The sequence below is a fragment of the Haliotis asinina genome, chromosome 8, assembly GCF_037392515.1.
Source record: "Haliotis asinina isolate JCU_RB_2024 chromosome 8, JCU_Hal_asi_v2, whole genome shotgun sequence".
Lineage (NCBI taxonomy): Eukaryota > Metazoa > Mollusca > Gastropoda > Lepetellida > Haliotidae > Haliotis > Haliotis asinina.
The window spans coordinates 32197167-32224098 of NC_090287.1; the positions used below are offsets into that span (position 1 = coordinate 32197167).

Here is a 26932-nt window from a genome sequence, read left to right on the forward strand (position 1 = left end):
GAGGGTCTAGAAGGATGGGTCAGCAACCAGTCGAAATAATTCTTTCAAACGAAGTAACAAAATCTGCGATGATACCGAAATAGATGGGCCATATAAGTTACATTTTTACAATGTGCTTCAACATCATTGAAATTAACTCCAAATGAGAAGGATGATACAATGTAATACGTTTTATAAAAAAAATCGCAGGCATGATGTTGAGATTATACCCCTCTTCATTCCTGAAGGAGCGCACGCAATGTCGAGCGCTCTTGCATAAGGTAAGATGAACAGTTTAAGGTGCCTTATCAGTGTTGGTTGAAAGAGGTTTCCTCGTATCAGAAAGACATGTTTAGAAAAAGCAGATCTCACTTAAAAACTGCATGAATATAAATAGACGGTAGGGCTTAGTTTCAGCGTATGAAACCTGGAACGTATTAACCTGTGATACACGCGGTTGTAGTATTTGTAGGTGAAATTCGATATTAATCACGTGGTTTAGTGAGTTTTACCGGTTCCGAGATATATTCTTTTCTAAACGTTAGGAACAGCCATTTTAACCAACACTGTATCCTGCCTTTAAAAATAGGTTAAAAATGGTTTACTGATAATGGCACGGTTTGTTCCAAAGCCAAAAAAGATTAAACGTACCAATATGTTTGAAAGCAATGGCAGAATGCCCATGACGTTTGTTTGTTTGTTGTTTAACTCCACACTCAGTCGGGAGCAAACAATCCAGTGACTAACAGCTAGAGCATCGATCTACGCAATTAAGGTACGATGACATATGTCAAGCAAGTCAGCGATCCTGATCCACCGATCCTGTTAGTCATTTCTTGCATGTATGGGTTGCTGAATACCAATTCCTACCAGGCCTTTGCGGGTTCAGAATACCATTGAGGGTCACTGTCGTTATGTAATGGCGGAAGTGTTTTGTGGTTCCGAGTAATGGGGTGATTTCTGAAACATAACCCTTGACGTCAACAAACAAAAAAAAGAAAAGAAAAAGAACATATTTATCAGTTGGATACCGCCCGATGGGCAATCTGCTAATATTGCTTAGACTATCTAGGCTATGGTGGTCTTAGCGCAAAGTTGATTTGCACAACAACACCCAGGGTCTCCTTTCACGAAGCAGCCTTTACTAAGGTTAACTTTAACCCTTTTCTTTTACATTGTACTAAGCGTACCTTAGTGACTTTCGATCATCTTAGTGATTTGTGAAAGAAGGCCCAGTATCGGACATAATCTATGACCAGAATCTGTTACTGCGCTGGCCAGGTAGGCGAAATCCATTTATCTGTATCTGCAGCTCGTTGTTATCATTGATTCTTAGCACTCTGTTGTTGACTGATGACATAAATTACTCTGTAGCTGTCTTGTAAACTGATTATTAATTCTCCCTGGTATTGTGTTGTGTTGGTTGGTAGTTCGAGTTAACTTCCCAGTTCGATTTTATATATAGATTGTGTACATATGCAACCACATTTGTGACTGAATTTTTAACCCAAGCGCAAGATTTTTCTAATTAGGAGAATCATTTAGGCCCCCATTGGCAATGGTCACATGGTACATTGTACCCGTGTCAAGATTTAACCAGTTTTTTCGGCGTGATGAAAGGACACATTATCACTCCTGCCAGAAATATGTTAAACTGATTGGGTTGGGTCATTCAGTTTCTTTAGGTTTTACCGATCGCTCCATTTTAGCCCAATGATGCAATGTCAAAAAGAAATCCCAACTTCAATTTATATAGCCTTTCTGGTGTATGGCATTGATAGACACGTGACCTTGAGGTACGACGAGAACTACAGCGCTGTAATCAACGACGCTGCAGACGACGATCTTCATGATTTTTGTCCTTGTCTAAAACAAAGTAAACCTGCTAAATATATTTAGAAGACATGTGCACTGGTGTTGACAACATTCACGAGATAGGCGGAGATGTAGTTTTGTGTTATTTGTGACGTTTAAACAAATGTATGTAAAAACACATCCTTGCTTTCTCAAGGTTAAGTAATCTTTTGATTTGGATTTGGGGAGAAAGGAAACGTCAGCGTTTGCCTTCCTAGACAATGTGTCACATGTGTGTCTACTGCACTGCAATATTACTCGACATGTCTGTCTACTGCACCGTGACAATATTACTCGACATCTCTGTCTGCTGCACTGTATGGCATTAATACTGGACATGTCTGTGTACTGCACTGTGACAATATTACTCGACATCATTGTCTACTGCACCGTGACATTATTACTCGACATCTCTGTCTACTGCACAGTGACAATATTACTCGACATCATTGTCTACTGCACCGTGACAATATTACTCGACATCTCTGTCTACTGCACCGTGACAATATCACTCGACATCTCTGTCTGCTGCACTATATGGCATTAATACTGGACATGTCTGTGTACTGCACCGTGACAATATTACTCGACATGTGTGTCTACTACACCGTGACAATATTACTCGACATGTGTGTCTACTGCACCGTGACAATATCACTCGACATCTCTCTCTGCTGCACTATATGGTATTAATACTGGACATGTCTGTGTACTGCACCGTGACAATATTACTCGACATCTCTGTCTACTGCACCGTGACAATATTACTCGACATGTGTGTCTACTACACCGTGACTATATCACTTGACATCTCTGTCTGCTGCACTATATGGCATTAATACTGGACATGTCTGTGTACTGCACCGTGGCAATATTACTCGACATCATTGTCTACTGCACCGTGACAATATTACTCGACATCTCTGTCTACTGCACCGTGACATTATTACTCGACATCTCTGTCTACTGCACAGTGACAATATTACTCGACATCTCTGTCTACTGCACCGTGACAATATTACTCGACATCTCTGTCTACTGCACCGTGACAATATTACTCGACATCTCTCTCTGCTGCACTATATGATATTAATACTGGACATGTCTGTCTACTGCACCGTGACAATATTACTCGACACCTTTGTCTACTGCACTATATGGCATTAATACTCGACATGTCTGTGTACTGCACTGTGACAATATTACTTGACATCTCTGTCTACTGCACCGTGACATTATTACTCGACATCTCTGTCTACTGCACTGTGACAATATTACTCGACATCTCTGTCTACTGCACCGTGACAATATTACTCGACATCTCTGTCTACTGCACCGTGACAATATCACTCGACATCTCTGTCTACTGCACTATATGGTATTAATACTGGACATGTCTGTGTACTGCACTGTGACAATATTACTTGACATCTCTGTCTACTGCACTATATGGCATTAATACTGGACATGTCTGTGTACTGCACTGTGACAATATTACTTGACATCTCTGTCTACTGCACTATATGGCATTAATACTGGACATGTCTGTGTATTGCACTGTGACAATATTACTAGACGTGTCTGTCTGTTGTTCTGTGACACTGTTACTCGTCATATCTGTCTACTACACTATGACGCTCTTACTCAACATATCTGTCTACCACACGATAACACTATGACTGGACATATCTGTCTACTGTCCAATGACACTATTACTCGACATATCTGTCAACTACACTATGACAGCATTAGTCGACATATCTATAAACGGCACTATGACACTGTTATGTGACAAATCTGTCTAATGCACCATGACATTATTACTCAACACGTCTGTCTACTGCACCGTGACACTATTATTCGTCACGTCTGTCTAGTGTGTCTGTCCTAACCAACACAATTATATCATTCCCCACCAACAAACATAGCCATGTATATCATACCCCAACCAACACGATTATACCATACCCTACCAACAAATGTATATATGTATGTCATACCCCGGCCAACACGATTGTCCAATTATAATTACACTGGAGGGTCCAGTCCGCCATAGGTCACGCACGTGTCTATTGAGATTCAGTAAACAAACAATATTCCTGCACGGTGCCTTTATTTTATTTAAACAGAATGTAGACCCATATAGCATATTTACATGTCAACGACTTTTAATCCAGAATTCATTTTCAGGCATGTATATATGCGAGAACGGTGCATAGCTAGACTTATGTGTTGTCTATGAAATGATTTGAGTGAGTGAGTGAGTTTAGTTCCACACCGATTTTGGTAATATTCCCTTGAATGCCCTAGCGCCACGTCTCCGAAATGAACATACTTTACAACAGAAACAGTTCCTAATATCATATAATAAGCTCGGAGTGAGTGAGTTTAGTTGAACGCCACACTCAGCAATATTCCAGCTATATGGCGGCAATCTGTAAATAATCGAGTCTGGACCAAACAATCCAGTGATTAACAGCATGAGCATCGATCTGCGCAGTTGGGAACCTATCGTTGCCATATGTCAACCAAGTCAGCGAGCCTGACCACCCGATCCCGTTAGTCGCCTCTTGCGACAAGCACAGTCGCGTTTTATGGCAAGCATGGGTTGCTGAAGACCTATTCTGCCCAGGACCTTCACGGGTCTAATGAGCTCGGAAACTTCACTTTCACCCACAACAGTAGTAATGTAGGCGTGTCAAATATTTTAGACTTTCTTGGGATGCCATGAATAAATTATCAGGGTCTGTATGAGAACATGGCTAAGAGAACGGTGTTTGAGTAATGATTCCTGCATTGTGTGTATTGCAGATGATATTTAAACGTGCTGGGGAAGTCTCTCAACACAATTATCTGTATTTATTTTTATGCGAGGCGTACGTTACATATAAATAAAGTATTCCTGATGGATTCTTTTACGTAACTGCTTCAAATCATACGTGCATTCTGACTGGGTGGCGTATTTTCGCGAGTGAACGCGAATGCCTCAGGGAATGCCATGGGTTCTAAAAAACTGTTCGACACATCACCTGTATTATCTTGACCGAAAACTAAAGTGGTATGGACAAGTCGTGTCACCTGGGACCCCAATACCTGTGTTTGCTGACACCGATACTAAGGTTTAAGAGGGGTAGCGACACTTTAATCACCTTGATTTCACCGCGGTCACCAAGGTAGGCTCTTTTAACATTTAAGGCCAACTTAATGAAACTGGCGGGGCATATTTGTCAATGGATGAAAGTGTCATCCAGTTCTATTGGTCGTCTACGTGACTGACAGACTCGACTGACGTGCAACTGTCCACATCGTAGGCTCTTTTCCGCTGGTGAGTCAAGACGGGAACCCGTCACCGTCTGACTGAGCAGCACAAATACCATGCGGCTACGCCGAACGATGACCCTACCCTTTGATGAATCGGGACGGGAACTCGTCTCAGAAAAGAATTTCGCGTGGGCGTGAAGCAGTTGAATGAATCCGCTCCACTGTTTACTTACTACTACTACAACTGAAGACATTTCACAATCAGGGATTGTCAATATTTAACTGTCCGGCGTCATACCTACATTTTGTTAAGTACGTGACGTAAAGGGTCATGTTTTGAATGCGATATGGATGGTGTGGTTCAGGTATTTCTGGTTTCTGTTTACAGTTACCTATCAAATTGTTTGTTCTGCGCTCACAAGACACCCTAGCAGTGGACACCCTACCCGTCGCTTTAACAGAAGCCACAAGATTTGTAACATTCCTTACAACACCGTCTCAAGGGATCGGATAGCATAGTTTGTCACCTATCAAAACTAACTGAATAATTTCGATCAGATATATAACGTATGAGGTACAACTTATAGAATGTCTAAAAGAGTTAACACTTTCCATTTGTTTGACAAGTAATCTTTTCGCCCGTCTAAAGGAATATAGACTAACAACCTGTCTCTCAAATAAACATATTTTACAGAGAAAATGTTCATAGCAAACAAAATAGAATATGATGAAAAGGAGACCCGAGACTTTCTTCATTTGCAGTCAGAAGCTGTGAAATCTAGCCTGGCAACATTTTCCAGACTTGCGTGAGATTCTTGGATATATATGCTTCAGGGTATGGCTAACCAAAAGGTATGGAACTCATTCAGTTAGCAAGAATATATAGAAGACACATTCCGTCATCTATCTTAAGGAACTGAACACCTTCAGTCAGCTAGACAGCTAGACAGACAATGTTGAGGGCATGTTTTATCGGTTATCTACATGAATTAACATATTCAGTCAACTAGACTATATGTAGAGGACTTGTATCGCCTGTCAAAATGAATTGAATAATTTCAATCAGCTAGATTAAGTAGGGGATATAAAGGAATTGAGCACTTTCATTTAACTAGATGATATAGATTACATATATTATCGCCTATCTGTATGAATATTGAACACTATCGATCTACCAGATACCATTGAGGACATGGAAGTATCACTTGTCTAAATGAATTGAACACTTTCAGCCAGACACTTAGTGTGAGTGACACTAGAAATTAGCTTCCCACGGTGTACCCACGAGTGGAATCGAACCCGGGTCTTCGGCGTGACGAGTTAACGCTTTAATCACCATGCTGCCTCATAGCTCCGGGCACTTTGAGAAACACCCATTTCCGGCACATGAAGCAGAAGAAGAAGTGTTGATTTTAATCAACACTGTCCGGGTCTTGTTTCATCTGGATACCACCACGTGCCTTAAATACTCGTGGTACGTTCCTTCGTTTTCCAGTGAATAAGGACATCCGACGTTCACGTAGACTACACGACGTCGTCTGAACAGAGCAATAACCGCGCCAGACCTTTGGAAAACAAGGCACAGTGAGTGGCTGCACATGTCAGAATCTCGGACTGATTCATTTTTTTCATCGCTTGGTTTGACGTTCATTTGGCCATCGTAGACATCCGAAGACAGAAGGTATTCAGTGTCCACACCGTTCAATCACGAATAAACAAACGTTAGTCACACGAAACCATATCAGCATACAGAACCCAGTTTCTAAATACCGAAAATGCTAGGGGCGGATTATAATGGCATTTGGTTCCTGAAATCTAGTTATCTTATATAAAAAATATTTCCAAACTCGATTCCTTAACTTCAGTCTTAAGCTGGGGCAATATAAAGACATGACAACTCATTCTAGACTTGCTGAGGATATATTTCATCGATTCTTTTGGATCTAGGAGGCCGACTTGGAGCGAACCAATGGTTTGTGGGTACAGTTCTCATCGGTTTTCAATCTCATGCTACTGCTCACATGTGACTTTGATCATGACCTTTACAAATGACAGGATTTTTGTCTCGGGCACACTCGGTAATGTTCGGATCGATAGTTCCGATTGACATCGTGTTTGATCGTCTGGAGAAATGGTTTCAACGACGCAACATGTCGAGGTTTTCCGAATGAGCATATTGTGCGACACATGGGAAATTGAAATAATCCTATCGATTACTGTAGGCGTTAAAGGGGCAAGATATACAGTGTGTTATTATTAATACGTGATTTATGTTTGAAACAAAACACCAAATTTTACTAAAGCTTTACTTTAATATTATTTGTGTGCAAATTTGCATCGAAATTTGGTTTTGAGTTCCAGTCATATATCTCAACATTATACTCACTTTCAATAGTATATTAAGACGACTCGGTATTACGAAGTGTAATATTTTTCGAAGATATGTTTCATTATATTTTTAATTATTGAAAAGATGAGTATGGGAATGTGAGAATATATCGAATTTTACATAAAATGACTTCCATGAACGAGTATGATTGTGTAAACAGAACCCATGGGATATATCATCAAAGAATCCATTCTGTACAATAATGTCGCGACGCAAAGACAGCCGTGAACCAGTCTTCGAGGATTTAATGGAGATGTGATCCAACTGTTACGCATATATGATCTCCCCCCGTGACCTAGATGAAAGAGTGCCTACCCGGAGATGGCGCTGGATCGAACCCCGACAGTGGTACATTCAGCCAAATGTTGGCGACATGATTACGTGACGTCATGCACTGAACGAGATCATGTGTAACGAGGAAATCCACCGCGCTTCACTTCCGGTGGTTTTTCCCGCTTCAGAGTCACGTATGTGGAAGGATATCATGATCTCGCCATTCGTAGAATCAGATTTGCCATGCAAAATCTACTGTCGTGCAGCTTTAATACGAATGTTGTGTTTTCCTTAAAAAAATATCATGTGTTGCTTGATTAACATAACGGATTCCTGTATGTATTGCTTTTGAACACATGCCACACAAAACATGCACAGCTGAATACATTAGTAACACACGCCAATGGGCGAGCAGGCATGAGTTATTAAAAAAACAACATGTTGTGAAATATGCCGTGCATCATATCATGTGTGTGTATGTAAATATATTTACAAAAAGCGAGGAAACGGCAATTTAGATTTTAAAACACTGTGTATTTTTAAGGTGAATATGAATTGGATAGATTTCGAGGATCCACGAAGTAATGTATGTGAGTGAATGAGCGAATGGGTGAGTGAGTGAGTGAGTGAGTGTATGACAGATGTACCGACATACGAGTATGCTATAACACACATGCTATAACACACATGCTATAACACACATGCTATAATACACATGCTGTAGCACATGTAAGTCGGTTATATTACAGTAGTGTGATACATTACCTCGGTCATATCACAGCTGTGTGATGCATGTATACGGTCATATCACAGCTGTGTGATACATGTATACGGTCATATCACAGCTGTATGATACATGTATCACGGTTATATCACAGCTATATGATACATGTACCACGATCATACCACATCTGTGTAATACATGCACCATGGTCATGTGACAGCTGTATGGTACATGCATACGGTCATATCACAGTTGTATCATACGTGTACACGGTTATATCACATCTGTAAGATACATGTACACGGTTGTATCACATCTGTCTGATACATGTACGCGGTTATATCACAGTTGCGTGATACATGTGCTAAGGCCATATCACAGCTATATGATTCATGTACCACGGTCAATTCACATCTATATGATGCATGTACCACGGTCATATCACAGCTATATGATACATGTACCTCGGTCATATCACATCTATGCAGATGTGTAACATAAGTCATTATGACTGTATTTCCTTAATTCCCTAGTAATACAATACACGCAAACATATTAGGTCTTCGAAGTGTGATAGTCAATATCGCCTGCATCGCCAGATACATCCGATCAATCATCAGGCGGAATGCAGACGACAGTCACATGACCAGGTACGCAGACGACAGTCACCTGGTCGGAGTCGCACGTTAATTACCATATAAGGTATGTATGTTGTACTTGTCTATCACTCACGTACCACGTACAGTCAAACGCGACCCTGTCTACACCCAATCTGGCATTGCTGTCCCCTCTCGTGTCACTGGGCACGTACAGTAGGCCTACTTTGTTGGACGTGATCTGTAGGGACTGATTCATCCACGATACCGGTCTCAACTAACGCGCAATGTCCATGCATGATAAGAAATTAAAACCTCATTTACCACTTGACTGATAACGATGTAAAGTTCAGTTAACCAGGAAGATAAAAACTGCGATCACTTTCTTTGTAAATCAACGAGTGGGTGAGTATGATTTTACGCCGCTTTTAGCAACATTCCAACATCACGACGGGGATACCAGAAACGGACCTCACACAACTTACCCTTTAAGGAATCGAACCCGAGTGTTTGGCTACCACTCCGCCCTGCTAATTAATGAGAAGTATCCCAGTCCGTATATACCCCCTCCCCCTGTGAAAAAAATGAAAACAAAATAACACAAAAATATAGAAACACTTTTAACAAAAAGGAGACAAATATGACATAACAAACCCCAAGCAACAAAAAACAGGCTCCCCTAAGTAACTGAAGGAATTACGGCAAATTTGAAGGAATTGCATCTCAAATATAAAGAAACGCAGCCCACTCGAGAAACAATTGCAGCGATATCGGTAGTATAGCGGTAATAACATAAACACAACGCCCCTATCGGAAGCAATGTTGGTAATACGCTCGGCCATCTTCGGAGATTTCTCGGCTCCGTTCCGTGATTTCTCGGTCGCGTCCTGAAACTCACATATCAAAACATGGCGTCACTAGGAAGAGCACCGTCTCAGTGAGCTTTGTTTTTAGTTTCTACTGTTTTCATTTTTTATAATTATCCATCTTTGACCACCCTTGTTAAATGCGTTTAGGTCTGAGGTGTTGTCAGAGCTATAGATCATTTTTGTAGGAAAAAAAAGTAAGTCCTGTCCCCGGAAACATCCGATGTTCAGACGTAAACAACCTCCAGGGGCATGACCTATGACAAAGCTGCAGTCATATTCTATATTCAAATCCCATTGTATTGTTGACCCGCAAAGATCCGGGTTAGAATTGGTCTTCAGTAACGCATGCTAGTCCAAAGGGATGACTAACGGGATCGGGTGGTTAGACTCACTGACTTGGTTGACACATGGCATCGTATCCCTGTTGCATAGATCGATGCTGATGGATTGTGTAGTCCAGATTATTTACAGACCTCCGCCATGTGGCTGGAATATTGCTGAGTGCGACCAGAAACATCAACCATGCAATCATACTTTAGTTCTCTCCTCTGTGTCCTTTCTTTTACACTGAAGATTAAAGGTAACCGGCAAACAAACCAATGGTCAACAACATGAGGATCTATTCTAACCTTCTTCTACACGAGCTGGCGAGGGGCGACTTTTGGGAACACTTCCTTTCTTGCAACAAAATTTTATTACGCTTCAATAGCTTGTTACATGAAGTGCCTTGAAAATCCTTTGTCTATCGCAAAGTATACGTGTAAGTGCGTACGGTAGATATCCCAGCTTTGTTTACTGCGTGAGGTTGGATTCAGGAAAGTCCTAGCTATCACCGTACGTATCTGTACGTAAGCATGGCTTGAGTGAGTGAGTGAGTGAGTGAGTGAGTGAGTGAGTGAGTGAGTGAGTGAGTGATCTATCGACGATGAAAACTCGAAAACGGGACTACATAAGGCATTCAAATTTGGCACAAGGATAGTTCGAGAATTACTCTAAATGTAGGTGTATTTGGTTTTTCATTTATACTATAGAGCAAAGATACCTTAAGCTTTGCTATGTTTACGCATCTTTACAGGAACGTAGCCCAAGCTTGCCGTTTTTCAGGCCCATGGGTTTGCATATAATGACGGAAAGGAAAGATATTTGGTGGAATTACGCACTTATGTTATCTGTTTTACAGCATGGATTTGGGGGACAATGCGACCTGTACAAAGACAGATATTGACCATTTTCCTACTAAAAAATGAAGCCCCTCACCTCTCGCGTGATAAATCGTTCACTTCCTGCTATGAAATATATCCCGCCGTTCGCTGCTCCTGCGGTGTGATGATGGATTGTCTCCAATTTTGGATTTAGATTATAAATAAGGACTAAGCAAATATTTTAAATTCTTCTTTTTTCCGTGTCTCTGCATGTATAGTGAATGACTATATAGATGTTCAAAGTGGTACTACATAACGATTGTCAGTCTTTTATCACCACTAATATTGGTCTTCAGGCTGACAAAAGTCAGTTTAGTTTGTGTGTGTGCGAGTTTAGTTTTACGCTGCATTTAACAATATAACAGCTGGGGTTCCTGAAAATGTGCTTCACTGTAGTACCGATGTGGGGAATCGATGCTCCTATGTAGGACTGGCTATCGGTCGGTAATCATTAACGAAGTCGATTGTCAAAGATGAATATATTTCATATCACTGGTGAGGTGACATGTTTTTTCTATGGATTATTAACGCCCTGAACATGATTTATAATACAGTCGGTATGTGATAAGTATACTACCCATCAAAAGACTTACTTAAAACACTCACTATATGTTATGTGTACATAAGGCTACATCGGAAGTTGACCTCTCCACGACCTCGGGGAAACCACCTTCCAACCTTATGGAAATGAATTGCGTCAGAGTCATGCATCAAATTTCTGAAAAGCATGTGCATATATCGTACGTGTAAACAGCTGCATTTGGGTGTAAATTTGTGTTAAGAATTCGCAAATTTTCACTGACAGTAATCTTTTCTACCTTACGAATTTGGTTTACAACAAATCAGTTCATGTGTTAACAGTACCTGTAAACAGTATGGAATGTTTTACAAAATTTGAACAGTTATAACTGTATAGAACAGTTGACTGATGTAAGTGTCTAGATTTACTCTAGTGAGTCTGAACGTTTGATTCGTAGTACTTATAAGATACAGTGATATTTGTAACAATGCTGTGCTTATATCGCATCCAATACTGACCTCCAATTGGTACAGGTGTTCGGTTGTTTCAACATGACCATGGCATGTTTGATCTCACAATGGCATGTTTGATCTCACAATGGCATGTTTGATTTGACAATGATATGTTTTAAGTTGGTTGTGGTATGTTTTGACTTGGCAGTGTTGTTTTAACTTGGCAATGATGTGTTTTGACTTGGAAATGGTATGGTATTTTGACTTGACAGTGTTGCCTTAACTTGGCAATATGTTTTGACTTGGCAATGGTATGGTATGTTTTGACTTGGAAATAGTATATTTTTACTTGCTATGTTTTTACTTGCTATGTTTTAACATGGAAATCTTAACTTAAGATCATCTCTGGGCCAGACAATCCAGTCATCAACAGCATGAGCATCGATCTACACAATTGGGATCTGTCAAGTCATGGAGGCTGACCACCCCATCCCATTAGTCACCTCTTACAACAAGCATGGGTTACTGAAGAGCAGTTCTCACCTGGATTTTCACAACTACAATCAACAAGTACAAATGAAAAATACTGTTTATTCAACCAAAATCAGTACAAAACGTTATAAAGATAGCACACCTGAAGACAACAACTCAATAAAGAGTCTAGCCAACAGAAACAGAAGCCATCACACACATGGAATGTCACATCTAAGATGAAGGTGATATTGGTCAAGGGACTGGTATACATCCAGTATACTTATACAACATCACCACCTCAGTCAGTCACAAATACAGAACAGCCTGCAGAATCCAGTAAAACGTTTTACGGTTAGAGCAAGTTTTACAGCAAAGTGTTTAGTTTTTCACCCATTTTAGCAATATTCCAGCAATATCACAGCTGGGGACGCTAGAAATGGCCTCCAAACATTGTATTCACGTGGGCAATCAAACCCAGGTCTTTTGTGTGATGAGAGAACGCATTAACCACAAGGCCCTCCGACCTATTTTACAATGACAAATTGAACTCAATCACTAACATTGTTATTTGCATTACTACAATCGTTCCCTTCAGCAACTTCACTAAAAAACCAAACTTCTAAGTACTGCCTCTTAACTGGACATCTATTTTCAGTGTTGTTTTATGTATTGACTCAAAAAATATGGGAAAGATAACAGCCATAACAGTAACTAGGTCAATGCTATATTTTTATCAATACTGGATGAAGCAACTATTGCAAATAGCTAAAGGTGGCCCTGACTGGGGGAATACATGTGAAATATGTGATTGTCTACTTTCAGGTTGACTTGTGGGTGCAATAAATATACAGAGGTATTTTAAAAAGTTGTGGTTTTCATTCATTTTAAACTCAATATTTAAAATCAGATGTGCAAGTAAATTGTGTAAGCTGAAAATGTCAAAATTATATACATCAAACACCTGTATGTAGCAATACAAAATGACACATTAACACTATCAAAGGCTATCTACTGAAATATCATGGCTGAATGAATAATGTTGTGAGTTTATAGGAGGAAAACCTGAAGTAAGCTGATCCTGGCATGCCAAAGGGAAGCAATCTACACATGGAACAATAACAGCATGGACCACAAAGTTTCCTTTGAAATATTTTCTTGAGGCAAGATGTTAGTGTGTTGAATTAATACTCTTGCCCTGAAGGAACAGTATGTTGTATAGCTTTGGTGAGTTGAGTTTGATGTGATGTGAACAGGTATGTCAGTAACCATGGTTAAATCAGGTCATGTCAGTCTGATGGGGGAAGGAAAATCAGAATTAATGCTGGTCCTAAATATGAATCCCTTTAGTTAAAACCAGAAGCATCGGTACAGTGATAACAAGTCTTCACACCGATAAACCAGCTCAGTATGAACTTTAGATACAAACCAAAATCACAGGTTCCAGGCACAACTAAGGGACATCACTCTGCACAGAAATTTGGTGCCTAAGATAACTCACCTGTATTCAACCATGGTGTTTGTTTGTTTGTGGTGATCAATATACAATCAAATCTGGACCAGACAACCCAGTGATGAACAGCATGAGCATCAACTGATGTGAAATCCCAAATGAACCATGAATTCCAGCTGTGCCTCGAAACCCATTGCTTCTGACCTCTGCATCTGAAGGACACCCTCCCCTCCCTCACACACAATATTGGTACTTTATACACAACATATGACATAAAACACTGTAATAGAACTATAGCCATATACAAACAGTAACAGCATACTACAAGCTACACTCACACCATTATCAAGACATAAGACATGATCAATTATTGATTTGCACTCACATGAAAACACTTAAGACATATCAGTCATGCAATTATGACTTTTAGATCCATTTTCAAATTTTTCCGCAGGGATTTCAGTATAAATGGAAAGGACGATTTCTCAGAACATACGTACTGACACAAATGTATTTGGAAAAAATCATTATCCGCTAAATTCATAGTGCTACATAGTTTACAAAGTTTCACTGGTGAAATAAGTTCAGATAATTATATTGCAATGTTCATTCTTCCATGTTAGAATCTTTTAATATCATTAAATACTTTTGTCAAACTGCAATAAGTTTTGTCCCAAACTGGTCTGACAGATTATGACAAATTCTCAAAAAATAAGATATTCCTATCACATTTATAACTAAAAACATGTATATGATTTACAATACATTTTTGTGGCCTTTTCAAATACATATTAATGCACAAGCCATTGCATTTTACTTGATATAAACACAGACATTGTTCTTTTTCAGCATCACACATATACAATATTACACTCGTATATGAACATACAGTTTCACACGGCAACAAAACCATCCATATTTCATTATGGTACCATCCATATTTCATTATGGTACATATCCTTGCTTTCAACACATACTCCAGCTGATGAAATAAATAAAAAGTAACATTAACTCCTAGGTTTAATAGAATTAGTTTGATCTCATTTTGTCGGTTCAGCTTAAACCCTTGTCAAAACTATCTTATTTTTCAGGGTCAGAAGTAATGACAAGGGCAGATAACCCTCAATAGCAACACACTGTTCTGTAAGAAATAATATGGGTTAATTACAAGACATACTACTTCATTCAGTCACATTTATCATCTTAAAATCCTTATAACTTTCTCTCATTCTTAATAACAACATTTATAAAAAAGACAATAACCTTGCCATAATGGAAAAAGAAATTGTCTTCCTTTTCATCTCCATCCTGGCCCAAGAGAAGGACTTGCTTTTTTTACACAAGGTTTGTTTAACTAGCATCCATATAGAGACTAAGCTTGTACCTTTAAATTTGAAGAAACCTTGATACAAGTGCTTCTTAAATCTGGAAAGTTATTTCCATTCATATTTGCCCATTTTTTCACACTCTACATCTAACAACACAAGTGCAATTCAATGTAAATTATTCAAACCGAGTTATTGTACAAACACACAGTCAAATCCCGATGAGTCAATTGCCGGCATCTCAGATATTAAGCATAACTCAAAGTACCTGTTGGTCCTAACCATTTCCTATTATGGCTGTCATCTTTTGATTACTGGTTGCGAGAATAAGTCTCATAAATACACACGATGACTCAGGAAGGAAATTTGGTCCCATGAGATTCAAACAACAGCAATCTTGTATACATAAGCCAAAGTCAGTCAATGAGAAGTTAATTGGTGTCGCTAACTGACCCAATTAACAAACCAGCGCGGCTCACAGCTTTCGCTCTTGATGGGTGAGTTCAAAAGGCAGATTAGTGATTTTACAAAAAAGGAAAAATTAGCACATGACTTGGTAAAATTGGTGATCGTCTGATGATTAAGACAACACATATCCTGTCGCTGAACCACCACCATCAGTATTGGAAGTGTTAAGGACTGTCGGGATTGCCAATAGATTTTGGATTTTAAGAGGTACATGCATTTTGTATTTCACTGTGCTAGTACTAAAATGTGTTCAAAATTATATACTATTTGCTTTCATTATCTATGTCGCCTAATCTATTGGTGTGCTATATTTTGATATAATGTGCTGATTAAAGGGAATTGTTCAATACTCGATCATCTTTTTTTCTACCCTTATAGATATACCTATGTCTTGAATACATAGATAAGTCGAATTGATTACTTTGTCCAAATCAATTCAACTCATCAGGATTTGACTGTACTTATAAATCTGTGTATATATATATATACTTGCAAGTCAAAAAGAAAACAAACTTACTTAAATACAGAATTTTAACTGTAGTGTATGTTTATCAATTTCCCAAAAACATGAAAATAACATCATCAACATAGCTAAACAAAAGTTTGATCAAATGCTTTCAAGTTTTGAGTGAAGACGTATTTCTAATAACACAAGTTATGAGTGCACATACTGAAGTAAAATCAAAGGAATGTCAGAAAGAAAGCTTTTGTTCATTTGTCTACAATTCATGAGTTCTTACATACAGGTCATTTGTACATACTTATGTCTATAAACATTGTGTGTGCATTATCATCAAATGGATCAGAACAAAAGTAAATCAAACTACACTACACATAATCAGTTAGTTGGGAGGTCAGTGCTGCTTTGAAGAGTATTACTTTAGCTCATGGTGGTTCTCTCAAAAAGTAAAACGGTGTTATCTTTGTGCATGCTTTGAAATCTTTTCAACAAACTATGGTAAAGAGAGTTGTGTGATAGATGAAACAAAATGTTTTGATCACATATGCCTAAGGAAGGCGGCCATTAAAGCTCATCTTTACGTTCAATCCAGGGCTTGACTGAGTCCAAGTCCTCCTGCACTTCGTCCTTGTTGACCGATGGCAGAGCACTGTAAGAGAATTGTGGAAATGTTTGCAAGGTGCATAACGGAACACAGTGAAATACTGCAAAGTCAAACTGTAATGAGTCAAACTGTCAATAGCTTGTATTTTCCCATGCTTTCTTTGACCATTATATTTCATAGTGTTGATCTTAATATAATTATGTAGATCCCTTCAACAGTATACCACTTAAAAATGTAGGGGATATGCCATTTTGTGAGCATACCATTAGCAAATACCAATGCATATGAGAAAAGGTTTCCAAGCCTGACCAGCTGTTGCCATTAGTTGCTCACTGTTCCTGCCTGTCACACTCAGTCAACATGTATTTATGAAATATTTGTTTGCTGCACAGTAAGTGACTTTAGTTTTATGTCGCACTCATCAATATTCCAGCCATATGGCGGTGGTATGTAAATAATCCTGCCTGGATTAGATAATCCGTGATGAACAGCATGACCATCGATCTGCACAATTGGGAACTGATGACAGCGAGTCTGACCACCCGGTCCCGTTAGGCGCCTCTTACGACATACAAAGTCACCTTTATGGCAACTGTGGGTTGCTGAAAGCCTATTCTACCTCGGACCTTCACGGGGTCAATTTTTGCTGCACAGAGTGATGTTTCAGTGCTGATTCTTACACTGTTTTGAAGCACTTTTAAGAATCTACACGCAAATGTTTTAAAATCACAAAGCCAAGTGTATTCTGTAATCACACATCACAGCAATCGATATCCACGCATCTGAGATTTTATCACCCATCAATATCCTGTTTCATGTGAAATGGTCCACACACTTGGCCAGTGGCTCAATGAGGATGAAGGTGGTGAAGCAAATTTTGAAATAACAGGATAAGGATTTCCTGTTGACCTTTTAAGCTACTTTCCCTGTTGAATAGTACTAAAGCACAAACAAGGGTATATCATGAATTCAAAGAATATTCTATTAAATATCTTCATCCCATGTGGTACAACTTTTCCATTTTTTCCCATAATGGTGATTGAACTTCCGAGTATATAATAATCATATTAGTCATAACCTATCATGTTTGTAAAGAAGCACAAGAAACAGTGATGATGATGATGATGATGATGATGATGAAGAAGAAGATGATGATGATGATGTATTATACTTACTTCACAATAGCAGCAGAAACTGTATCTATCACACCACCTGACAATGAAAGATTAACTCAAGGTCACACAAAAGTATTATACTGAAATCCTAACTGTTTAACAAATTATATATTTAAAACTGAAATCCATTCAGTTCTATAATGCCCAATAAACCAGCTATTAAATATCTCAAGCTATGTATCTGTGTTGCTCCAGTAAAAGAACAATCTAAAATGTTCTTGAAAAGTTTACTTTCAACACTAAAGCTGCAAGTTATACTATTGGTATGTTCAGAAAGATCTACCAGTCATGATAACACACAAATCATTTTCCATCAACGCTTTTATGACATACAAAAGTGACCTACATCAAAGGAAATTCAACAGGTATGAACAAATCAATCCCTGACTAAGCATGCCCATGTGATATATTCCATCATGATGGCGGTCTGTATATAACCAAAGTCACAACCACACAATCCAGTGACCTACATCAAAGGAAATTCAACAGGTATGAACAAATCAATCCCTGACTAAGCATTGCCCATATGATATATTCCATCATGATGGCGGTCTGTATATAACCAAAGTCACAACCACACAATCCAGTGCTCTACATCAAAGGAAATTCAACAGGTATGAACAAATCAATCCCTGACTAAGCATTGCCCATATGATATATTCCATCATGATGGCGGTCTGTATATAACCAAAGTCACAACCACACAATCCAGTGACCTACATCAAAGGAAATTCAACAGGTATGAACAAATCAATCACTGACTAAGCATTGCCCATATGATATATTCCATCATGATGGCGGTCTGTATATAACCAAAGTCACAACCACACAATCCAGTGACCTACATCAAAGGAAATTCAACAGGTATGAACAAATCAATCCCTGACTAAGCATTGCCCATATGATATATTCCATCATGATGGCGGTCTGTATATAACCAAAGTCACAACCACACAATCCAGTGACCTACATCAAAGGAAATTCAACAGGTATGAACAAATCAATCCCTGACTAAGCATTGCCCATATGATATATTCCATCATGATGGCGGTCTGTATATAACCAAAGTCACAACCACACAATCCAGTGCTCTACATCAAAGGAAATTCAACAGGTATGAACAAATCAATCACTGACTAAGCATTGCCCATATGATATATTCCATCATGATGGCGGTCTGTATATAACCAAAGTCACAACCACACAATCCAGTGACCTACATCAAAGGAAATTCAACAGGTATGAACAAATCAATCACTGACTAAGCATTGCCCATATGATATATTCCATCATGATGGCGGTTTGTATATAACCAAAGTCACAACCACACAATCCAGTGACCTACATCAAAGGAAATTCAACAGGTATGAACAAATCAATCACTGACTAAGCATTGCCCATATGATATATTCCATCATGATGGCGGTTTGTATATAACCAAAGTCACAACCACACAATCCAGTGACCTACATCAAAGGAAATTCAAAAGGTATGAACAAATCAATCACTGACTAAGCATTGCCCATATGATATATTCCATCATGATGGCGGTCTGTATATAATCAAAGTCACAACCACACAATCCAGTGACCTACATCAAAGGAAATTCAACAGGTATGAACAAATCAATCACTGACTAAGCATTGCCCATATGATATATTCCATCATGATGGCGGTCTGTATATAACCAATGTCACAACCACACAATCCAGTGACCTACAGCATTGACACTGATCCATGCAACTGCGATATAATGATGTGGGTCAATCAAGTCAATGAGTTTTGCCACCCATTCCTGTTAGTGGCCTCTTACAACAAGCATGGGGTGCTGGAGAGCAATTCTAACCTGGATCTTCACAGATTACAGCAGAAATCATCACACTAGGTCAGACATGTGAGTATACATACCTGGCTTACAGACAGTATCACACATGGCAGAGCAGAGGTAACAAAACTTGCAGTACTGGAAAGACAAATGAGTTACACTGATTGTCTTATATCCACAGGGAATGAAAATGCTTTCTCAGTACGAAGAGAATGTTCAATACTTGCTAAACTAGTTTAACAAAGGTAACTGTGCAATCATAAACGTCTTTTTTTCCAAAAGTACTTATACTGTAATTAGCTCATCTGAACTGGTGCATGATTAAGTAACTGTATTCAGCAATGATCTGATAATATGAAGGTTTAACTATAAGCCATAAACCTAGTTATGGTTTCTTGCAACCATTCACCTGCCACAGGTATATCGAATAAACACTGACAATATCAAGAGTATGTCTACAGTACAACCCACAACTGGACATTCAGAAAAATGTCTGTGACTACTACTTCATGATTCAGATAAAATATTGATCTTTTGAGACATCATATGTTTTTGGACAGTAGTGTTTACTTGCACTATGAAAAATTGTGCTGTATCACACAGACAATGTAAACACCTGGATATTTAAGTTTCAACTGTTTGTCTTTTATTAGAGAGGTACTTTACATTTTTCCACATGAACAATGAATGTAGCATGCGGCTACATCTGGATATCACACTGAATGTTTCTTATTTGTATGAAAACCAAAAAAAATGAGGATATGAACAATATTTTTATAATCAGCAATTGTATAATCCTGAAATACAGACATAAACATGATAAATACGATCATATATTTACCATATGTACCCGGACAACCATCACTCTGCAGATGTTAAATTGGTGGGAAACTCACCTTGCACATTTTACAGTTTGGTTTGGAAGCACTTGTTTCACAGGGACAGTCGACATCACATAGTTTGCAAAACTGAAAATAACAGTTAAATTGCAATCGCATGAAAATAACTTTATAAGACAAAACATATTTGCTCTTCGTTATCATGATTTTTTTGTGCCTGCTTCGCAACCTAAAGTTAAACTGGCAAATGATCATGCCAAATGCCCAGATTCATCTTGGCCTCTTTATCTTAAACATACAATCCACAAATATCTTTTTCACGATAACATTTTTACAGCAGACAGACGTCTAGCACGATCCCACTTCACACTGAGCAGAGAATCACGGTGAAAATACTTTAAATAGAAGCATGAGCGTGGGCGCACCTTACAGTACGTGCAATAGCCGCAAACGGATCCTTTTGCGTATTCCAATGTTTCATCGTCCACCGTTTCTTTTTTTTTATCTTCTGATGCCTCAGCTGCCAAAGACAGCCCGATCAGAGCTAAAAGGCAGATGATGACGACCTGTACAAACTTCATTTTGCGGTTCAGGTTGGTGCTTGGAAAGGGAGATAACACCCGGAAGTTACAGCGCAACGGCAATGATAAAACGGAAAACGGATAAATGTATTTCGTGTATAGAATTTAATGATAACATCATTAATTTTCATGTCTAAAAAGCAACGAATGTAAGTGGTAAATGCCTAATGCTGAATAAAATATGTTCACAAACATTCTAGAAATTTCCTGCGGGAACATCATTTTACTATGGAATATATTCCGGAATATATCTTCCACCCGATCCTATTTTTATATTGATCGAAACTACGTGTCGACATCCTGTTGAGTTTCATGTGGTAGCTTCCAAAGATCTGTACGGTTTGTTTACATAATTTCATCGTAATAGACAGTCTGTTGCCTTGAAACCATAACTCTTCGCTAACTGGACACTGTCAAATACAGAATCAAACCATTATCACCCATAATATTCTGAAATAGTGTGCACCTAAACTGTCAATATGGTTTTAGCAGATTTGGGTAGAAAGATTACATCAGCCTTGAAATCACTAAGCAATGCCACAATCATCAATGAAGAAGTTCTCAATGGAATGCTTAAGGAGATATGTGCAGCCTTACTTGAGGCTGATGTTAATATCAGGCTGGTTAAAACCTTGCGCGAAAATGTGAGATCAGTGATTGATTTTGACGAGATGGCTGGTGGACTTAACAAGCGCCGTATGATCCAGTCTGCAGTTTTCAAGGAGCTCGTCAAGCTTATTGACCCCGGTGTTAAAGCCTGGCAGCCAACCAAAGGGAAAAACAATGTTATTATGTTTGTCGGACTTCAGGGTAGTGGGAAAACCACCACATGCACAAAACTTGCATACCACTACCAGAAGAAAGGCTGGAAGACCTGTCTTATCTGTGCAGACACTTTCCGAGCTGGAGCCTTTGATCAGCTGAAACAGAATGCCACCAAAGCAAGAATTCCATTCTATGGAAGCTACACAGAAATTGATCCTGTTGTTATTGCCCAAGAAGGTGTGGATAAGTTCAAGAACGAGAACTTTGAAATCATTATTGTCGATACAAGTGGTCGTCACAAGCAGGAAGATTCCTTGTTTGAAGAGATGTTGCAAGTCAACCAGGCTATTGATCCTGACAACGTCATCTTCGTAATGGATGCCAGTATAGGTCAAGCTTGTGAAGCACAGGCGAAAGCTTTCAAAGAAAAGGTAGATGTGGCATCTGTCATCATCACCAAGCTTGATGGTCATGCAAAGGGAGGAGGAGCGCTGAGCGCAGTTGCTGCTACCAAGAGTCCAGTCATTTTCATTGGTACTGGTGAACATATTGATGACTTTGAACCTTTCAAAGTACAGCCGTTTGTGAGCAAACTTTTGGGTATGGGAGATATAGAGGGTTTGATTGACAAGGTTAATGAACTGAAGCTTGATGATAATGAAGAACTGATGAAAAAGCTCCGTCATGGTCAGTTCACACTGAGGGACATGTACGAACAGTTCCAGAACATCATGAAAATGGGTCCGTTCAGTCAGCTGATGGGCATGATCCCTGGGTTCAGCGCCGACTTCATGACAAAGGGTAGTGAACAGGAATCAATGGCCCGTCTGAAGAAACTCATGACTATCATGGACAGCATGAACGACAGTGAACTGGACAGTTTGGAAGGAGAGAAACTATTCTCTCGCCAACCTTCTCGAGCACAGCGTGTTGCACGAGGTGCTGGAGTGTCCATTAGGGAAGTAAATGAGCTGTTAACTCAGTACAAGAAATTCGCTCAGATGGTGAAGAAGATGGGAGGTATCAAGGGATTGTTCAAGGGGAAGGGTGGAGACATTGGGAAGAATGTCAATCAAGCACAGATGGCAAAGCTGAACCAGCAGATGGCGAAGATGATGGATCCAAGGGTTCTGCAACAGATGGGTGGCATGCAGGGACTACAGAGCATGATGCGGCAGTTCCAGCAAGGTGCGGCAGGAAAGATGGGCAACATGTTCAATATGGATAGATAGATACAGGATCTTCATGCTCTGATGATGTGTGGATACTGAGAGTTGTGCTCTGATGATGTTTTGAATGCATGCAGTGTTGTCCTGATGTATGGATCGTAAGAGATATGATGTACAGATGCTGTACAGATGCTGTGTGCTCTGATGTTATGTGGAAACCGATCAGTGTGCTCTGATGATGTTTTGAAACCGATCAATGTGCTCTGATGATGTATAGAAACTGATCCATGTGCGCTGATGATGTGTGGAAATCGATCAGTGTGCTCTGATGATGTGTAGAAACTGATCGTTGTGCTCTGATGATGTTTGGATTTTGAGCAATTTGCTTGGATGAATTATGGATGCTGATTGGTGTACTCTGATGATTGTGGATGCCGATGTCGCAACATTTAATGACTTGATTCGTTACAACAGAGGAAAGTCTCGTCAAGTTCATGCTACCTGATCATGATGAGAGTGACAGCCTTGATAATGATATCAGCATTCATGATGTTTATGATATGGCTGACACTAAGTGCGTATGATTTGTGGAAGTGTGTTACTATTGCATGTTACAGATACACAGAATGTTGATTATGATCAAGTCAGATACAGCCAAATTCTGAATAACAATTGTAAATACTGTCAGTGAAATGAAAATATAACTGTTCATGTTAGTCGAATTTATTTGCAAATAGGTTTTCTGAATATTTTTGCAATTGGTCAGTTCAGTATTGATCATGTTGATAGATTGTGATTGATTTTGTTAATAATCAGCAGTTTGTTACTCTGTTTTAAGTTGGTTTCGGTGTTCCAGTATTTCAGTTTACTAACAATATCAAGGCTCAGAATGGTGGCCTATTTGGTAGCATATTGTCAAACAAGTCTGGGTTCAGGCTTGAACCCTAGATTTTCAAAGGTCTCTTTGTGCTAAGATTGTTATAAGTGCCATACATTAACTTTAACTTAAGAACATCTTAGCGCTAAAAGAGCTTAAAAAATCTAGGCCAAGGACATTCTGGCTTTGGGCTAATGGATGCAGAATCTGCTTGGGGAGCAGGTTGGTTGTTAAACATGTTAAACACTCTGGCCAGAGCCAGTGTATGAAATAAGCCCATAACCCACCAGACACCAGGGTTGGTAACTTCAAAATGTTACCATTCCAAAAAGGATGTAACCATGGTAACCAGACCAGGACCCACTTTCACAAAGCAATCTTAGCGCTACCACCATCTTAAGCCTATGTTGAAGAATACCAGTTACAATCATTGTAGCGTTAAGATCACTTCATGCAAGTCAGCCCTGATCTGGTGAATTTACACAGATGACTGGGACATTTAAAAATTTTACCAGACCATCAGGCTAGCTAGCTGTAAATTAAGACAGTCCATCAGAAATCTAGCCCTTCAAGGGCAGTCAGACAGGCTTTATGTCATACACTGGTGCAACATATCAAAAACATTTTAAGGTAGTACTTGTTAATATTACCCTGCCAGAGGATAAAACAAGGATGTCGAGATGCCAACCTCTCCAATTTTATAGTAATCACGATAAATTTTAGCCTCAAACTAGCCAATACGATTGCACTAGAAATTCTACAGAATTCAAAGAAAATTCTTTAAAATTCCGATATTTTCTTTGATTAGATACATTTGTGCCAAAAGAGACAAGAATAAAAAATGCTTTGATATTGCTGAGAGTGGTGTAAAACCAAACTCACTCACTACCTTTATTTCAGTCACTATCAGTATCTGGCACATAGTATGTTTACTGGTCTCTGTCATATATCTTGAACATGCTGATTATCTGTTCATTAGAGCCTGTGTGTATTTATGTATGCTGTGTATATTATTATGACATTAATTGTATGCGAACATATTCCACACAGTAGGAATGTAACCATGGAAGTGTTGAGTGTGTAACATCAATAAACAACAGTCATACTTACCTCGTGATACAGCATTGTGTTTTAAGGTTTTGTACCATAAAAAGTGACTACGCTTGTCGTAAAAGGCAACTAACGTGATCGGGCGGTCAGGCACTCTGACTTGGTTGACACATGTCATCTGTTCCCAATTGTGCAGATTGATGCTCATGGTTTTGATCACAGGATTGTCTGGTCCAGACTTGATTATTTACAGGCCTCCGCCATATAGCTGGAATATTGCTGAGTGCGGCGTAAAAGTAAACTCACTCAATGAGGTTTTGTATGTTGTAATAAATATCAGACTTTGCATTGAGGCCTCGATATAATCTTGAAAGGTGGTTAACATGTACTGCTAATATAAAAAAGAAGGACCACCAAGCAGTACATTTAATCACTCAGTAAACGTTCACAAACTTTTAAGATCAGTCATGGTGGATAAGGAGGCAACACATGTTTAGCTCCTCCACTCTTCAGGATAATTGTGATGTCTCTGATTCTGATTATTGTTAATTTTTCATAATGTTTGGTTGATGGCCTTCAATACTTTCTGTTTGTACAATTCTTAAAAATGAATAAAGTTTCTTGATTATCTTGATTTAAGTGGTTCCACTACAGAGAATATGTAGTCATTAGAAACACGTTTAGCTGTCATATTTGTCTGTACATATTCTTATAAATAGCTGTTGTGTTTGCTTGTAATGAATGGATTTGGTGCAGCTGTTGAGAACAGCCAAGTTCAGTTTGTCAGTGTCATGCCCCACAGACAGGTGCAGTGAAGGGCTCTGTAACACGGAATGGCCATAGCCTTACGATTGTTCAGTTTTTGCAAGAACTGTGTAAACATGGAAGTTAAAATCACCTTAGCGCTAAGATTGCTTTATTGAACAGAGCCCAGGTGTTTTTAGAACAGAGCCCAGGTGTTTTTTTAACAGAGCCCAGGTGTTGTACAAATCAATATTTGCACTAGAGTGCCATACCATAACACTGACTAACAATTTTCATAGCAGAAAGGTTACTTTGTACAACACCACTTTGGACCAATGTCCGATTAACAAAGCATGGTAAGGTTATGACCTACTGTAAACCCTATGCTATCTCATTACCTTACGAATGACTTAATGCAACAGATGTTTAGTGGTTAGGGTCCCTTATGTGGTTTTGGTCATCTCTCCATCCAGACCCAGTTCTGTATACAGGCAAGTCTTGTTAATCCTCCGTTTGTCTGATAGTGGGCTATATCTGATGCTTTTGTTGGTATCAAATTGAATAAGCATAATTTAGTGTTCTTTATTTATCCCGAGATCGTCATTAATCCGTCGTTAATCAGACGATGTCGGATTAATGAGACTTAACTGCATACTGTTTGTGATGCAGATACAACCAATAGCTTAGATGAAGTTGAATTCCTTGCCTTCCTTTCATCAGTGTTGAGTGTACTGCAGTGAGCAGTATAAGTGTCAAGTTGGGATATGGACAAAATTGTATGTGTATTTCGGTGACATTAAAAGTAATTCATTGTTTAGTTTCAAGGAGGTATGGAGTATTTATTTGATGTTTGTATAACACAGTGTTATGATCTGTCTGTCTGTCTGTCTGTCTGTTATGTTCATGCTAGAATCATATAAGTGTCATCGATAATGACAGACAGATTGGTTGTGAGAAATAACCCTGAAATCTTGTTTCACTCAGCCTTGTTAATACTGTGTGGTTCT

At 39.0% G+C, this 26932-nt stretch overlaps 2 protein-coding genes across 2 annotated transcripts; one reads left to right on the forward strand and one right to left on the reverse strand.

Annotated features, from left to right (window-relative positions):
* Positions 1-12690: 12690 nt before the first annotated feature.
* LOC137294852 (sarcoplasmic reticulum histidine-rich calcium-binding protein-like) lies at positions 12691-21351 on the reverse strand. Its single transcript, XM_067825987.1, has 5 exons — positions 21165-21351; positions 20797-20868; positions 19984-20038; positions 18076-18112; positions 12691-16945 (listed from the first exon to the last, which is right to left on the reverse strand). Exons 1-5 carry the CDS (start codon positions 21318-21320, stop codon positions 16861-16863), a joined length of 405 nt encoding a protein of 134 aa, XP_067682088.1. The 5' UTR covers positions 21321-21351; the 3' UTR covers positions 12691-16860.
* A 249-nt stretch (positions 21352-21600) lies between these two features.
* LOC137294953 (signal recognition particle subunit SRP54) lies at positions 21601-25815 on the forward strand. Its single transcript, XM_067826183.1, has one exon. The coding sequence runs from the start codon at positions 21800-21802 to the stop codon at positions 23315-23317; it is 1518 nt and encodes a 505-aa protein (XP_067682284.1). The 5' UTR covers positions 21601-21799; the 3' UTR covers positions 23318-25815.
* Positions 25816-26932: the final 1117 nt, after the last annotated feature.